This window comes from Cheilinus undulatus, linkage group 5 (genome assembly GCF_018320785.1).
Source record: "Cheilinus undulatus linkage group 5, ASM1832078v1, whole genome shotgun sequence".
NCBI lineage: Eukaryota > Metazoa > Chordata > Actinopteri > Labriformes > Labridae > Cheilinus > Cheilinus undulatus.
In genome coordinates, this window is record NC_054869.1 from 36,454,445 (window position 1) to 36,471,772 (window position 17,328).

Genomic DNA, 17,328 nt, shown 5'->3' on the forward strand with positions numbered 1-17,328 from the left:
CTAGCAGACTGCAAAGACACAGTGGTGTCAGTGATAAATGATGTCATGTGTCCAACCACCTATGAAACTCTGCCACAAATGTGATTTTACACAGCATTATTTAACGATACATCGTAGGTGATACTCTTATCATGTGCGTATGGCATACCACTTATATCAGTGATTATACCTGCCATGGTTATAACGTGGGGCTAGTGGGCCAAAGTTGTCTTTGGTTTTAATAATGTTCAGTTTGGCTTGCCAAATTTGTCGAATGATAATCAGGATAAAAATTCATAAATTGGAGCTAAAAAGTAAAAGTTAAATAAAAAAGGGCAAAAAGTCAGAAATGAGGCCAGTTCATAAGATTAGTTTCATTAATATGAGACAAAAATCATTATCACATGATAAAATAAATATAATGTGATTAAAAAGTAAGAACTGCAAGGTACAAATTCATGTATGTGAGATTAAAATCATCATGTAGAAATAAGATTACTATTATGAGAGAGTCTGTTTTTTTTTCTCATTATATTGAATTTTTCATCCCATAATTGTGATTAACAAACAAAACTTAACTGCTGCTTTATGAATTAAGTTCAGTTTTTTTATTTCTTTTACTTTTGAAAAGTTATGCTACTTTATTTCTGACAATGTGCAGTTTACATTACTACCCCAGAATGATATGTTGTAATGCGATGTTTTAATAAATTGCACACAATGAAGTTACTCATGAACTTACTACTTGAGTAGTCTTTTAAAAAGGTACTTATTTACTCTTACTCAAGTACTTATTTTTATGAGTACTTCTACTTGAGTAATTATTATTGTTCAGTAACAGTACTTTTACTTGAGTACTGTTACTGTGTACTCTGCTCACCACTGTCTGTCTGTCACATTTTTACGGGCCAATCATAGCAACAAAACACGTGATGTAGCCGCTACCAAGGTGCATCCCTACCAAGGGTTAAACTCCATAGAGCTGCAAAAACCAAACCATGGCAACTGTAGACATGTCAGTACACAACATTCGAAGTTTTTGAAAAGAAAACAACTCAGTGCTGTTCTTTGTTCTTTTAATGAAGAAATGTCATAAAATTCTGATAAAACTGGTGCTTTAGCAGCATCCACACTAATGTCTAATGTCATAATTGCACCGGCCTCTTATTGCTGCTTGCTTATGTCACAACTCCGCCACGCCTGAAAGTACTGTCCCTTGTCGCTGATTGGTCCTGTCACTTTCTAACTGGGCCCAAACAGTTCAGACAGAGCTTTGCAAGATGGATTCGCCAGTGAGAAACACAGAAACAGGCGAATCCATCTGCTTTGCAAGGTTACAACAATACCCAACCTTCCCAAGACCTGCATGCACCGCTCTAATAGCGCCATCAAAGATGTGCAAGTTTCCCATGCCATAGCCACCAATACACCCAACACGATCACATAACCTGACGTTTGCCTTTGCGTTGATAGCAAACCAAATGGTTCTTTTTCTCTTTGGCTTCGAGCTGTGGTTCTCAGATGGAGTGGCATCACACTGGTGTGCCTTCAGGTATCAATTCTATGTAGTGAACAGAGTTTAAAAAATCAATTAATGTAAACATTGGGGGAAAAAGTCAAAGTCTCAATAAAACGTAAAATGTTTTCTTCTTTTTTTAAAAAATTGTATTCACTTTTAATATTCAACTTTTCGAGACATTGGTACGCTCGACAACCAAACCAGTCTTTATTACTCTCTCAAGTATTCCACACTGACAAAGTATTCCACTCAACCATGGCTCTTTACAGGACCGTTCTCTGTGTAATCTCTTGTCTCACTGTTGTTAGTGGGACCCTTTTTTTTCTCCCCTGATGTGGGGTTCTTAATCCTTCCCAAGCCACTGATACTGACTCCTTCCCAGCTAGTGCCGTGACCACTTTGTTTCATTGTCCTTTCCAATCTCACTGTGACGGTTTGGTGTGTAATCTTGTTTATGTTTGCCATAGTATGACATTTATTTGTACTGTATCAGCAAAAATCTCAGACATTATGATGTTTATCACAACCATATCCCCCAGACTTAAGTCAGAGTTTGACTGCTATTTCAATTTCTGATGTGGGCTAGACTGCATGCACGTCCAAATCCTAATGTGGCTCCACTGTTTCCCATTATAACTGTGGGATAAAAACATGGTATAAATAAACATAAACTGGTTGTCACAATGCACAGAGAAATATCTGAGAGGACCTTGTGAAAGTAAAGAGGAGAGCAACAAATGGGATGTCCAGAGAGATATGCAAAACCTCAGCAGTAAACGCGCGCAAACACACACATGAAAAGGCTAAATGGCAGATTGTGTTTGCCAAGTTCAGTGGGTCACAATCGGCACTCCCGTGATCCAGCAGGGGCCCCGGTGGCCAGCGTTTATCAGACTATTTCAGACGAGTTATATTTAGGGCAGCTTGGGCCAGACGCCATTCTCCCTGTTGATTCACTGGGCTGCTGGGAGTGCTGCTCTACCTTATCCGGTTTCCACAGTCAACCCAGTGTAATTTGTCAGGATATGGCTTGCGGAGCTATAAACCTCTGTGTGCCTGCATGTGTGTATGTGTGGACGTTTTACATTAAGTTCTGTCAGTAATAGCTCCTGATTTCCTCTTGCTCTTTCTTTCTCTCTCAATCTCAGACACACCCAGGTGTATGCATGGCTACACACAGACACAAACATGGCCTACTAGTCAGATAAGAGCACCATTTATTCTGCCATACATTGAGCTATTGTGTGATTCTCCAAGGCAGCGAGCAGCGATTCCTCTTAAAGCTGTAGTTAATCATCTCTGACAAAGAGAGACGGAGAAAGACGAAGATTTACACATCCATACATCCCTGCTGTGGACAGTAGGAAGGGTGGAGTTCTTTTGTCTAACATGGCACTGATGGATCAACATTTTTCCTTGCTGGTGTCTCTGACGCACAAAACACACTTTTTCTCCTCTGGAAACACATGTTCTGTTATTGTTTTGTGTCTTGCCCAGTTGTCTTTTTCTCTTTCTCTCTTTCCTTCACACACTCGCACATTTTTTGCAGAGATGCAGTACGTCCTGCTGTCTTGAAAGAGTCTATTTCATGTTATCAGTGGTAACAGACAGACATGGGCACCACAGGCGGGAGAGCAGTATATTTGTAAAGCAGGTGAAACCTGTAGCCTCCCAGTGTTTTACAGACGCTTTTTACTGTTACTCCACATGTGCTGCTCTGAAATATTGACATGCAGCTTTTACATGCAGATAATGGGCATTTTTAATTACTAACTCTAATTTCAAAACAGTTGGGACATTGCGTAAAATATAGATCAGTGATAACGCGTGGCTCTTGAGCCACGTATGGCTTTTTGTGATGATTTGTGGCTCTTTTATGCCTTAATTTGAAATATTTTTCCCCCAGAAAACCTTGAAAAGGAAACTTTGACCTCAGTAATTATCCATTGCAAATCACATTAATCAGTTTGTTTCCTACACGGTAGACTTTAATTGTCAAACCACATGTCAGAGGGTCGGAGGGTGACTGGAGGAAAATTCTATCTGTCACATCTTTACGGGCCAGTCGGAGCAACAAAACACGTGATGTAGCTGCTACTGAGTTTGGCCCCTACCGAGGAGTAAACTCCATAGAGAACTGCATGACACGAACCATGGCGACTGTAGACATGTCAATACACGACTTTTGTTGTTTTTAGAAAGAAAACAACTCACTGTTGTTCTGTGTTCTTCTTTTAACGCATTTCTTCAAAGAAATGTCATCAAGTTCTGATAAAACTGGCGCTTCAGCAGCATACACACTAATGCCTTCTGCCATAACTGCACCGGCCTCTTGTTGCTGCTTGCTCCGCCACACCCGAAAGTACTGCCCTTGTCGCTGATTGCTCCTGTCACTTTCTAACTGGGCCCAAACAGTTAAGACAGGAGCTTTGCAAGATGGATTCGCCAGTGAGAAACATGGAAACCAACATATCCATCTGCTTTGCAAGGTTACAAAAGATTGAGAATCTGGAGAAATCTCTAATATGCAAGGCTACTAACCAACACTGAATGTCTGTGACCCTTATCCCTCATGTGGCACTGCATTAAGAACCAGCATCAATCAGTGATGGATGATACAATGTAGGCTTAGGAACACTTCAGATAACTATTGTCAGTATGGAAGGACTGAAGGATTTGGGAGAATAGACAAAATTGCAATTTTTTTCCCCCAACACTGCAAGAGCGATAAGATATGTGTTTTTTTTTTTTTTTAAGTTCCTCATCTTGTGTTTTTTTTTCAACAAGCTCAAACAATAAGTTATTCTATACTTTAAACAAACAGTAGATTTAACCTGGGCTGATAGAGTTTGAAATAATATCGACTTGAAATTATTTCAATTCATGTTGCAAATTCAATATGAATTGTTATATTGAAGGGACGTATCATTTTTATGTTTAAGGAAAACATATACATAATGAGGAATCTATTTTTTTGTTAACTATTTTAAGAAAAATGGCACTTGAATGTTTGTATGATGTGTAGGGTATAACATCCCTGCTGAAAAAAAAACAAAAACGGGTATTTTGACACATTTCATATTAAAGAAATAATGCATTTTCTGCAACCTGAAAATTCAGCCGGCCATAGCAATCTAATCTATATTTCAATTAATAGCCCTGCCCTACAGTGAACGCGGTATATCACTGCATCTATAAGTGTAAGTTTAGATTCTACCATGTAAAGTGAAAACCATGTATCAACAACATCCAGAAACACCAGACTTCTGGGCCTGAGCTCATCTGAGATAGACTTACCTGAAGTGCAAAGTGTGCTGTGGTCTGATGAGTCCACATTTCAATTTATTTCTGACTGACAGAAAAGAGTTCCAGGTTGAAGAGTAAAAGGGTCCAGGTTATTTTCAAAGCAAAGTTCAAAAGCCAGAATCTGTGATGGTATGTGGGTATATTAGTGCCTGTGGCGTGGGTGACATGCACATCTGTGAATGCATCATTACCTCCACCAAGGAGGTTATGTGATCTGGAGGGTTTGTTTATTTGTTTGTTTGTTAGCAACATAACTCAAAAAGTTGTGGACAGATTTTGATGAAATGTCAGATATGGCATAAGGAAGAACTGATTAGATTTTGGGACTCATCCGGATCACTGTCTGGTTTCAGGAATTTTATTAAGGATTTTGTACTACTGGGAGATAGGGCTAATGGTGGAGGTCTGCGCTCTCCGAGTGCTTTTCTAGTTAGTTAGGTTCTAGTTTAGTTAAGAGATGTACACATACCAGTTCTTGGAGTAACACCGGTCTGAACCTGCCATCCATATGACAGGATGTCCCTGCTTATTTCATCAAGACATCGCCAAACCACAATCTGCACAAGGTTATAACAGCATGGCTTGAGAGTGCAGGACTAGATTGGCCTGCATGCAGTCCAGACCTGTTTCCAATTGGGAATATATGGCACATTATGAAACTCAAAATAAGACAATGGAAACCCCATACTATTAAGCAGCTTAATATGTACATCAAGCAAGAACTGGAAATATTTCTACTGTCAGTATTTTAACAATTAGTGTCTTCAGCTCCCAGACACTTACAAATTAGAAGAAAGATGAAGTATATTTCCCAGTCTACACCTCACCACATTCCCACCAGTAATATAAAATATCTAGGTATCAATATTTACACCAAGCTGCCAGAGTTGTTTACCCTCAATTTCATTCCATTACACAAATTAATACAAGATGACCTCAATCGTTGGACCAACCTACCAATCTCACTGTACGAAAGAATAATAACAATCAAAATGACAATCCTACCTAAAATCAATTGTTTGTCTTCATTGATCCCCATTTTCCCCAACTCTTCCTGATTCAAAAGTCTTAACTCAGCAATAACTAAATTCTCCTGGAAAAATAAAACTCCCTGGATCAAACTCTCAACTCTTCAAAAATCAAAACAACACGGTGGATTGGAAGCCCCTAACTTTGAATATTACCACCTTGCAAACCAACTCCAATATGTAATAAAGTGGCTCCACCCATCAGACATCGACTCACATTGGTTAGAAACAGAACAGGCTCTACGTGATAACATCCATCTCTCAGACCTCCCATTCATTAGTCAAATCATCGAGAAAGATTCCTGTTTCCTAAATATATCCATAACCTCAGCTCTGACTGCTTGGAGGAAAGTACTTCAGATTACAAGTTCTGCAGTTGCACCATCTACCCACTCCCCAATCTGCAATAACTCTGATTTTACAATCAACATTAAACCATTAAACTTCCCCATCTGGAAGAACCATGGAATCACGCACCTTCACCACATCATCCAAGACCCACATTTTGTTAATTTCCACCTACTGGTCCAGAAATTCGGCATTGGCAATAATCAGTTCTTCCAATACCTTCAATTAAAAGCCACAATTAGAAAATCACTCAATATCATTACCAACCAAACTCACTCTGCCACAGTAAAAAACCTTGAAATAGATGGAAATAAAAAAAAAATGCTGTCAAAAATCTACATCTTCCTCTCCACAATAGATACCTCAATCTCACTCCCAACACTCAAATGGGATCAGGACCTGTCAATCAACACCAATGCTGACTTCTGGATACAAATCTGTAAAAACAATTTTTCCCTCCATAAAACCACAAACTTACAACTAATCCAGTATAAAATTCTCCACAGAGCACATTACACAGGTGATAAATTACACAAAATGGGCCTCAGCAATTCTGCACACACTGTTCACTCAATACAACAGACACCCTCATGCATGCTTTCTGGCACTGCACTCCAGTTAAACACTTTTGGGTCCAAGTCACAGATCACCTATCTCACATACTGGGCTGCTGCGTCACTTTATCCCCCCAATTTTGCATTATAGGAGATTTCTCAGCATTACAACTCAATAACCACACCTCAAGTTCACTCTCTACAGCTCTAGCTATCACCAAGAAAACAGTCCTCCTAAACTGAAAATCAAAGGTTCACCTCAGTGTTGCAAAATGGAAAAAACTTCTAACAGAACACATATCTGTGGAAAAAATGACTGCCACACTCACCCACAGATCAACTGACTTCAACAAAACCTGGTCCACATTCATCAATAAACTAACTCAGACTGTCACCTGATTTCCAATACCATCCCATAACTCATGCTATTTAGCCATTATGATGATAATAATGGTAATAATTATCATTTTTATTGTTGTTATTGTTATTATTATTGTCATTATTATTATTACTGATATGTTTTACTATTAAGGAATGGGATATCAATAATGATAATAATAATCATATGTATGTTTATTATTGTTGCTATTATCATTATTATTGTTGTTGTTATTTTATTATTATTGTTTACAATGCTGTAGTTTGACTTGCCAGACAACACAATCCCTCCTCCCCACACATTGGAGACACTGCCAAGGACTTCAGTTGTCATTAATTATATCTACCTCATATTTTTATACAAGTTACAATTATTATTATTATTGTGGAATAATTATTGTGTTATTCTTATTATTATTACTAAAATCACTCTTATGTTGTATCTGTGTAAACGTACATGTGTATATGAGTATATGTATGTGTATAGATATATGTGTGTGTGTGTGTGTGTGTGTGTGTATTTGATTCATTTTATATTAATCAATTAAGGTATTATTTACTTGTTTTATTTTATTTTTTCTTCTTCTATTTTTTTTCATAATTATTATTATAATTTTTATTATATGGTCCTTACAGTGTCCCCCCTCCCGCCATTCATATATTTTTCATTTTAATCCTAATTTAAATTGTCAACCCATATCCTCACCTTCCCATTATGTCCCCCCAAAAAACATTCACACACACACACACACACACACCCACACACACATGCACGCACACACACACACCTACAAACATAAATACATCCACCCACATGAATTACAACACAGCCTTCCTACACTTTTAAACTTAAGATATCTAAAATTTATCAGTTCCTGCGTAGTCTTGTCTCTTTCTTGTCTTGTTTTCATCGTCTTTCATCGTTGCATGCATGTTGTCTTTCACTTGTCATGATCTGTTTTGCATCACTTGATAAGAAAAAAAAAAGAAGAAGAAGAAGAAGAAGAAAGATGATTTAACAGTTTGATAAACGTGCTCCTGTGCCAATTTTTTGGAATTTATCACAGTCAAAGATTCAGAAAGTGTATAAAATTTATTAAAAAAAAATCAAAGTTTATCAACGTGAACATTGAATATCTTTTGCTTTATGTTGTAATATTTATCTATTTTATTGACTTTGAGTTGAAAATTATCTGCAAATTGGTGTCCCAACTATTTTGGAATTGCATTTCTATATGTGTTCCAAGTTTCGACACAATGTTGTATTTTTCATATGACACACTGACATGCACTAAATAAGGAAATACCCCTGGTTTTGTAATGAAAGTGTCCGGTTGAATTTAGGAATTGCAGGAAGTCGATGACTTCCCTTCTCTGTCCGACGAGCAAACCAAACATTCCTGTCCATCTCCTGTCCTCGATTTCTCCCACCCTCCTCCTCTTTCACCCCTAATCCACTCCATCTCCCTCCTGTTCCTACTCTTCAGGACAAATACTCCAACAGATCAAATGTTTAACTTACTTGTTGCTTACAGCTGAAGCCTAACTGGGTTACACATTGACACTTACATTCATACATGAATCATTTTGAAAAGGATTTAGAGTGTATGTTTGTAGCCTCCCTGCTCACTTGTGTGTATGTGAGTGTGTGTCTGGCCCTGTCAGGAAGCGGCCCTGTGGAAAAGTGCTAGCCGGTGATGAAGGGTGTATTGATTGGTGGGCCAGGCGCCTGGTGTATCGACTTGGCAGGAGGGTGATCCTTCAAGGCCTTCCTATTGGCACACTGAGTTAATCTGCTCAGCCTGATCAATACGGGCTAACTGAAACTATCATTGCACAGCAACCCACGTCAGCGCCGTGTTTGTCTGCCTTTTATTGGCTGTATGTGTGTTTGTGTGTTTATGGAGGTTGAAGGGATGATTTGTATTTGTGTGGCAAGGAAAAAGAAATCAAGAGCATGCCTCCTTTGTGCCTGTGGACGGGGGGGGGGGCTTTTTTGTGGAAGTGTTATATGTTCGCTCAGTGAGTCATGGGCAGTAAAGTCAGAGCGCAGCACTGTGAGGTCATATAAACAGTATAGCATGCTGTTATAAATCTGCAGCCTGATTTCAAGCCTGCCTCGGGCAAACTGTGGCAACTTGGCAGCGTATTCGCCATTGAGAGGACCGGCTGAGTGGCTGGATTTAGTGTTGCTGACAATGTATTCCCACTCTGCAGAAACTGTGGTTTTTCTGAACTAAAAAAATCTGTAAGAGAGGGTTGAAATAAAAAACTCTGTTCTCAGGTTTTCTTACCTCAACCAGCAGAGTTTTTACATCTCTTGTTTAAATGTTGAATTGTTTTTCTTTGTCTCTGTGTATACCCATGTACAAAAGCCATGAGTGGGCATGTACCCTTACATTTTATTGACTCTGAGTTATTTCCTGATGTTTTCTCCAAATTTACACTTATTCATCTCATATCTCCACACTAAAAAAAGAACACAAATTGAAGATGCTTTTTTCTGATTGTTTCACAGCAGTTACAATCTAAAAACCTTAGAAACACATAGACAACTTAACACACATGTGCAGGATTTTGTTAGTGTTAAAGTGGCGCTGCAAGTCTCTGCACTTCTCCTTGTCCTTGCCTCTACCCTTACTGTTTTGTTTACCAGTTGGCAAATACTTGGTCATTTGGTCCCTTAAGCATCTCATTAAAACATTAAAACAAGTTAACTAAAAAAGTTAAAAGTTAAGCTAAAAGTTAAGTTAAAGTTAAATAAAAAATGAAACTGAGTAAGTTGTAAATCTACGTGAACAAAAACTTAGAATTTGTCAGATTATTACATCAAAAATTCAATTGCCACTGTTCCGATGTGTGAAACAAATCCATCTGGCATGCCAGGTTAGGAAAAATTGCATTTTTGTATCAAAATATTGAGGAAAATATCTAAATTTCACTTTAATACAAACTGAAATGATTTGTTATTAAAAGAAATTGGTGGGAATAAAATGTATGCTTGCATATCCTCTTAGGGCTTCTGTACCCATGCATCTACCTGTCTCTGCTTCTGTTGTGTCTTTTCCTTTATTTGCTCTATTTGTTATATTTGTTTTCCTGCAGACCAAACACAGAGAACACCGGTCAGGTCAGTGAGTCGGGCGCCTCCATGGTTAAACATGCCCTCAACCCTGACAAAGCCTTCATGCAAGTCCACTACCTCAAGGTGAGATAAATGTGGGAAAGGCAGGAGAGGAAAGGAGAAAAATAGATGTTTGTAGTAGAAACAGAAGGAAGGAAGAGGGAAACGGGGAACAAATCAACTTAAAAAAGGAAAGAGTAGATATGCTTGCAGCAGCACTTTTATTTTGGTTGCTGTTATGTAGAAAGAGTGACCAGCTGAGGTTGTACAAACTTTTGCATTTTTTTTTGATACCATCATTTGAAATAAAACAGTCTTATCAATGATCTTTATTATTGAAAAGTAGTATTGTATTCACCAAAAACTTCTTTGTGCAAAATAAGCATTAGCTGCATTTTGGTACGGAAATATTGCAAACATATTTGTACATTAAGAGTGTGCAATTAGCTTGTAATTTTTTGCAACTAAAGACAAGAAGTCACCCAATATTGTGTGCCTAGTTCTTCCCTTTTTACTGCTGTGGTATCTAAACAGGTACAGACATTGTGTGATTTTTACTAATAAGACAGAAGATGGTGTCTTTGTTGCACAGACACATGAATATATTTTAGTTGTAGATGGTTGGGTTGCCTCAGTTTTTTGGAAAATAAAAAACAATACATCACCCAATATTGTGGTGCCTATATGACTTTAATGTTTGCCTCTATAGATCTTAAGTTATCTGTTTCCTTTGATTTGCAGTAGTGTTAACACCAAGTTTAAAATTCAGTTTTGTGACAGCCCTATTGCTATATTCCTTTGTGTTGCCACTGATTGATCACAGCTGTTGTTGTCTTCATTTGTCCAGGGTTACTTCCTTCTCAGGTTCCTGGCCAGTCAAGTGGGAGAGCAACAATTCATTAACTTCTTCCACCTATTTGTGAAGAAATACCACGGGCAACTGATTTTGTCCCAGGTGAGGCTGTAGCATAAAAAGCTCATTATTACTAGATTAACTTAACAGAAAATCTCATTGACTTGCAGCTTCTTGAGAGGCTGTTAATGAAATCTAAGCTCAGATTTGAACTGTTTTGATGACCTGTCTCTGAGGCATGCTGTTATTTCCATAAATTAATTGGAGGCTGATGTGGGCTTAATTCATTTGAAATTCTCCCGCAAGCTCTTAAAATCGATCACCACACACCGGCGAGGACACTTGTATGTTTATTCTGCCATGGCTGCGAAGCTGAGCGATCCCACCTGGAAGTTTGCGTGTGTGTGACATGTGATGTGTTCCACCTGGCTTCTGTTTCTTAAGTGGCAGGCTGAGTCTTCCCATTAAATAATGGATGCTACATAAACACTCTCTGACCTTATACGCCTGACTTAAGATCAGGTATGCCTTTCTCTTTTTTGTTTTTTCTGCCTCCAACACCTCCATTAATGCCTCCATTTCTGTCTTGTTTTTTTTTTTAACAGGATTTCCTGCGAATGCTGCTGATTACCTTTCCCGACATGGAGAGGTATGTAAGTGGTTATGAATAATGCTTACAGTGTGATTCATGAATTATGAAAAAAAAGCCTTGATGCATTAAAACCACTTTGGTTTGTGCTCAAGTATTGGTAGCCTGGTTTCCATTTCAAAACAAATTAAAAAAATTTTTTTTCATTATTTTTCTTTCTGAACTTAGCCCTACAACTTTTTCTTTCCTACAAATGTGATTCTTTTTTGTAGTTTTTCTATCAAATACACGATTATGTGTTGAATTGGCCTCTGACTAACTCATTTTTGCTGTTGAAACACGGCCAGCCAAAGCTTCCAACACCAATCCTGTTAAGAGAGCGGTCTCATCCCCTCTCATATTAATTGAAGTGTAAAAGGATAACTGCTCCTCCTGCTCTCCTCCTCTCTAATTTTCTCTCTTTCCCTGTCTGTGCTCGCTTAATCATTCAGCTCTCTATGTCTCCTGATTGCCTCATTAACCTCTTCTTCTCCCTGTCTATCTGTCCCTCTCATTCTCCCTGTCTGTCTTTTACTCCTTTTTTCTCATCTTTTGTCATCCCTCTCTTCTTCAGCACCCATTTGTTTGCTCTAAACGTGCCCTTTTTTTTTGCCTTTTTCTGTCATGTGGAGTGTGCTGCTGCTCTAGCAGAGATTGATTGAATTAAACAGAGGGAGTTGGGGACAGTCAATATTTGGATCTGATGCCTCTTTCAGTAAACAACCTGCTAGAGGAGCGAGAAAAAGCACTCAAACGGGGCTGTGGGTCAAGGGCGCTGTAATGCCAGTTTCCTATTCCTTGGACTAAATGAGGAATATAATATTTGTAATGCTAAACATAACAATGATTAACAAACATTTAAAAAATCAATGCATTCATTGATTTTCATTAATAAGAAGCCGCTGCTTTCCTGGAAGCACAGACTGTCTTTATCTTACAGTGTCCTCAACAGTTACCAAGCTCAACATGAAAAAACTTGTCTTCTCTGCTCTCGTGAGACATAAAGCTTAAATCTGTATAGTCTTATTTGACGCAGTATTAAACAGGTGTATTAACTGAATTAGCCTGTTGTTTTCCTCACAGAAAATATCCCCCTGTAATCCCAAATCATACTGTATGGTTTCTCATTGTTGGTGTGGCAGATGTTCAGTCTTTATATACTGTCTTTGATTCACCTCCACTTGCCAAGAGTGGAAATTTCCATGCGGTGAGCTCAGTGATGAAGTTCTTAGCATCCACATTCTGTACAAACTGCTGCTTTATGTGGACTGATACCTCTTCTATTACACTATACACTAAAAACAGATTTTTATAGGCTTCAGTTTACTGAAAGTCCGCTCACCAGATGCCACAGTTGAAGTTTATATACAAAAGGAAATGATGCAGTAGACGACTGGTGTGTGGAAGCAAGGAGCGCAGCCTTGACCTTTGTTTACAGCAGTGCTCAGGATGAGTTTGAAACGCTCTTTTCCAAAGTTATATTTCTCAACTTCATGTTAGATAGCTTTTCATGAAATCTGACGCTGACATTCACAAATTTGGCATTTTAAAATCAGCCTTCAGCTCAAGACATTAAGAGGTGAAATTTCACTGATGCAAATTGAGCCAAGAGCCGAGTTTGACAAGTTGAAATTGACGCGTCCTTAAATGGCCATTACAGAAGTCAAACTTTGTCTAACAAGTACTTTTCAATAGAGTGCACATCACTGTAGGCAGTTTTATCAGGAGACAAAGGGAGGCAAATGCCTGGAGCCTCAAGATAGGTTCAAGGTTATTATAGTTTACTAAAACTAACTAAATAACTAAAACTCAAATGTGAAAATCATTTTAGTCGACTTAAACTAAATAAAAACTAAGCTTTCCAAAAAAAATGAAAATTAACTGAAACTTAATTCTGTTCTGACAAAACTAACTAAAATAAAATAAAATTAGAGAAAAAAAATCTCCTTAGTTTTAGTCTTTGACAGCAGCATTATGACTGACATGGACACCCAAGCTGGTAGAGTGTAAAATCTCCTGATTTTGATTGGAAACTGTTATACAGTGGTAATTTTGGGTCTTGAGTTGTATGCAAACATAAAAATTGAATAAATAAAGAGAAAAGTGAAGAGCCTTTTTACGTCTCGCCCCTGACAAGTTCCCCATATTGCCAATAAAACTAAAACTAATAAAAGCTAAACTTAAACTATGCATTTTTGCAAAATCAAAACTAGACTAAACTAACAAAAACTAAACTGAAATTTAAAACAAAAAATTTTTAAAAAGTGACTCTAATTTATAAGGCTCTCCTTGGCTTAGCTCCTTCTTATTTATGTACTCTTCTTCAAAGAACTGAAAGCCATCATGCCTTGCGCTCTAGCAGCATTTTACATCTGCTCGTTCCTTGTGTCAGAACTGAATTGCGGAAAAAAGCGTTCACTTTTGCTGCCCCTTCGGCATGGAACTCTCTCCGGACTGACTTGAAATTGTCTGAACTCATTTCACTTGGAGCATTTTGTTCGGTCTTAAACGACAGACACCGTTAGACCCAGAACAGTGCCTGTGTTTATAGATTTGTTTCTGAGTCATTTTCCAGTACTTTATCTGCAAATACCTATGCACTTTCTATAGTACTGTTTGTTTTTAACTTATCGTTGCGATCTGATACTGAAATGTATTATTTATTATGACGTGTGCTGCTGACCTCTTGGCCAGGTCGCCCTTGTAAAAGAGATCTCGATCTTAATGGGAATTATCTGGTTAAATAAAGGTTAAATAAATAAATAAAATAAAAAACAAAATGAAAATAAAAACTAATGAAAAATCCCAAACTATTATAACCTTGGATAGGTGTGCATCAAATAATGAGATATACAGCAACTTTATTTGGTACGCCTTGCTTGTGCCAGGTTGGACCCACTTTTGCCTTCAGAACTGCCTTAATTTTTCATTGCATAGTTTCAACAAGATGTTAGAAACATTTCTCAGAGATTTTGGTCCATATTGAAATGATAACACCAAGCAGTTGCTGCAGATTTGTCAGCTTCACAACAGCGATGTGAATCTCCTCTCTCACTACATCTCAAAGGTGCTCTGTTGGATTGAGATCTGGTGACTGTGGAGGCCATTGGAGTACAGTGAACTTGCTGACATGTTTAAGAAACCAGTTTGAGATGATTCGATCCTTGTGATTTGCATTATCCCATCATAAGATGGATACACTATGGTCAGCAACAATACTCAGGGAGGCTGTGGTGTTTAAACAGTGCTCAGTTAGTACTAAGGCGCCCAAAGTGTGCCAAGAAAACATCCTCCACACCATTACACCACCAACAGCCTGAACTGTTGATACAAAGCAGGCTGGACCAATGCTTTCATGTTGTAAATGCCAAATTCTGACCCCACCATTTCAATGTCGCAGCTGAAATCGAGACTCATCCAGCCAGTCAACGTTTTTCCAATCTTCTATTGTAAAATTTTGGTGAGCTTATGTGAATGTGGCCTCAGTTTACTGTTCTTAGCAGACAGAAGTGGCACTTGGTGTGGTCTTCTGCTGCTGTAGCCCGTCTGCTTTAAGGTCTGCCATGTTGTGCATGTCACCTGCCATTCTCCTCTAACCGCTTTTATCAACAAGGCATTTTTGTTCACACAACTGCCGCTTAAAGGATAGTTGCCCTTTTTTCTGACCATTCTCTGTAAACTCTAGAGATGATTGTGTGTGAAAATCCCAACAGATCAGCAGTTGCTGAAATACTCAGATCAGACCATCACCAACAACAGTGCCACATTTAAAGTCTCTTAGATCCTCTTTATTCCCCATTCTGGTGCTCGGTTTGAACTTCAGCAAGTTGTCTTGAACACGTCTACATACCTAAATGCATTGAGTTGCTACCATGTAATTGGCTGATTAGCTATTTGTGCAAACAAGCAATTGAACAGGTATACCTAATAAAGTGGCCTGTAAGTGTTTGTCTAAAACTACTAATAAGGGGCCAAGAGTCAATTAAAATAAGCGTCAGGGGAGATTCTGACTGTCCAAAAATGCCAGGAAGACTCCAACATTAAGGTCTAAGCTCCTCAAAAAGCCCCAACATGTAATAAATTGGTGGATTACTGCGTGGTAGTGCTGTAGCAAAAGGTAAAAATGTTTGATTTATGGCAGAATAAATATTGCGCCAAATATGAGCCTTTTATTTTTTATTCTTCCAAGTTACACCTGGTCTAGAGACATGTTACTATATTTAGATGTGGTTTCCTCTGAGCCCCCCCTTTTGTATTGAAGAGAAGCTGAGCCCCCTCCCTCCAAGACCCACAAGAAAAACATATTGTTGCTAAAATCAACATCCATTTAACATCTTCTCACTATGAGACCATTGTATAAACTGTTTATTAAGTTGTTTATCATGATTTTACTTAATATGCGCAAATCTAATTTTGATACTAGAGATTTGTTGATAATATCCAAGCCTTGTGTGTTTTCATCGTAGCTGTGACCCACCTCACTCTTATTTTTAACACATGTTCTTTATCCATCTATTATGTCTTGATGAAGACGTGTTGGAGTCAAAACACGTAGACATCCCTGTTCAGTAAGGAATTTTTTAATTACACCAGAGTGCCTCGGATCTTCAGTTTTGACTGACATCTCTACTGGCTCTCTATTTGCTAATAATCTGGCAAGTCATTCATTCATATTTTGCTGTAAAATATACAAGATTATTTAAAAATGTGTGAGAGAGAGAGAGAGAAATGCCTAAAAACCCACTGGGAGGTTGTAGAGTGGCATTCTCCAGGCAGATTTTTTAAATAAACAATTATAGCAGTGAATGCATAATTCATACACAGTATCTAATTCTTCCAGTATTTAAGACACATGAAAAGGGCAGTTAAAGCAAGGAAGCAGAGGCATCACTAAGTATTCATATTGCACAGTTACTGTACATTGAAATGTGTACCTATGAGACATCGACACATAATAGAGACCTCTATCAAGGCCATGAAAGTAGTGAAGTAGTCTCCAAAAATATACATGTAAAGCTTTGAGCTTTTCATTAGAACAAGAAAGGAAATCAAAAATGGGCAGTGCTGAAAAGAAAATGAACATCATGGTTACACTAGGTAACCTTGCAAAGCAGATGGAAACGCCGTTCCCGTGTTTCTCACTGGTGAATCCATCTTGCAAAGCCCTCATCAGTTACAAAGTGACAGGACCAATCAGCGTCGAGGGATGGTATTTTCAGGCGCAGCAGAGTCGTGACGTGTGCAAGCAGTGAACAGAGGCCGGTGCAGTTATGGCGCAAGAGCTTAGCATGGATGCTGTTCAGTTTTATCAGAACTTGTCGACATTTCTTCGTTAAAAGAAGAACAAAGAACAGTATTGAGTTGTTTTCTTTTAATAAACAACAGAAGTTGTGTACTTACATCTCTACAAGCCATGGTTCACGCTATGCAGTTCTCAATGGATTTACTCCTCGGTAGCGGCTACGTTACGTGTTTTGTTGTTCTGATTGGCTCTTAAAGATGTGACAGACAGAACTACATCCGGTCACCCTCTGAGTTTTTTTTCAAAGCCTCTGCCCTTTCCCAAACGCTGTATATGAGAGGTTTTCCAGGTGGATGTGTGAAACAAATC

The 17,328-nt window shown here is 38.3% G+C and overlaps 1 protein-coding gene across 1 annotated transcript in view; it reads left to right on the forward strand.

Moving 5' to 3' along the window:
* LOC121510533 (aminopeptidase O (putative)) overlaps nucleotides 1-17,328 on the forward strand; it is a 162,773-nt gene that overhangs the window by 61,112 nt on the left and 84,333 nt on the right. The window contains exons 9-11 of the mRNA XM_041788633.1: nucleotides 10,218-10,320; nucleotides 11,084-11,191; nucleotides 11,695-11,738. Of these exons, the coding sequence (XP_041644567.1) occupies nucleotides 10,218-10,320; nucleotides 11,084-11,191; nucleotides 11,695-11,738 (255 nt within the window). The remainder of the gene's footprint in view (nucleotides 1-10,217; nucleotides 10,321-11,083; nucleotides 11,192-11,694; nucleotides 11,739-17,328) is intronic.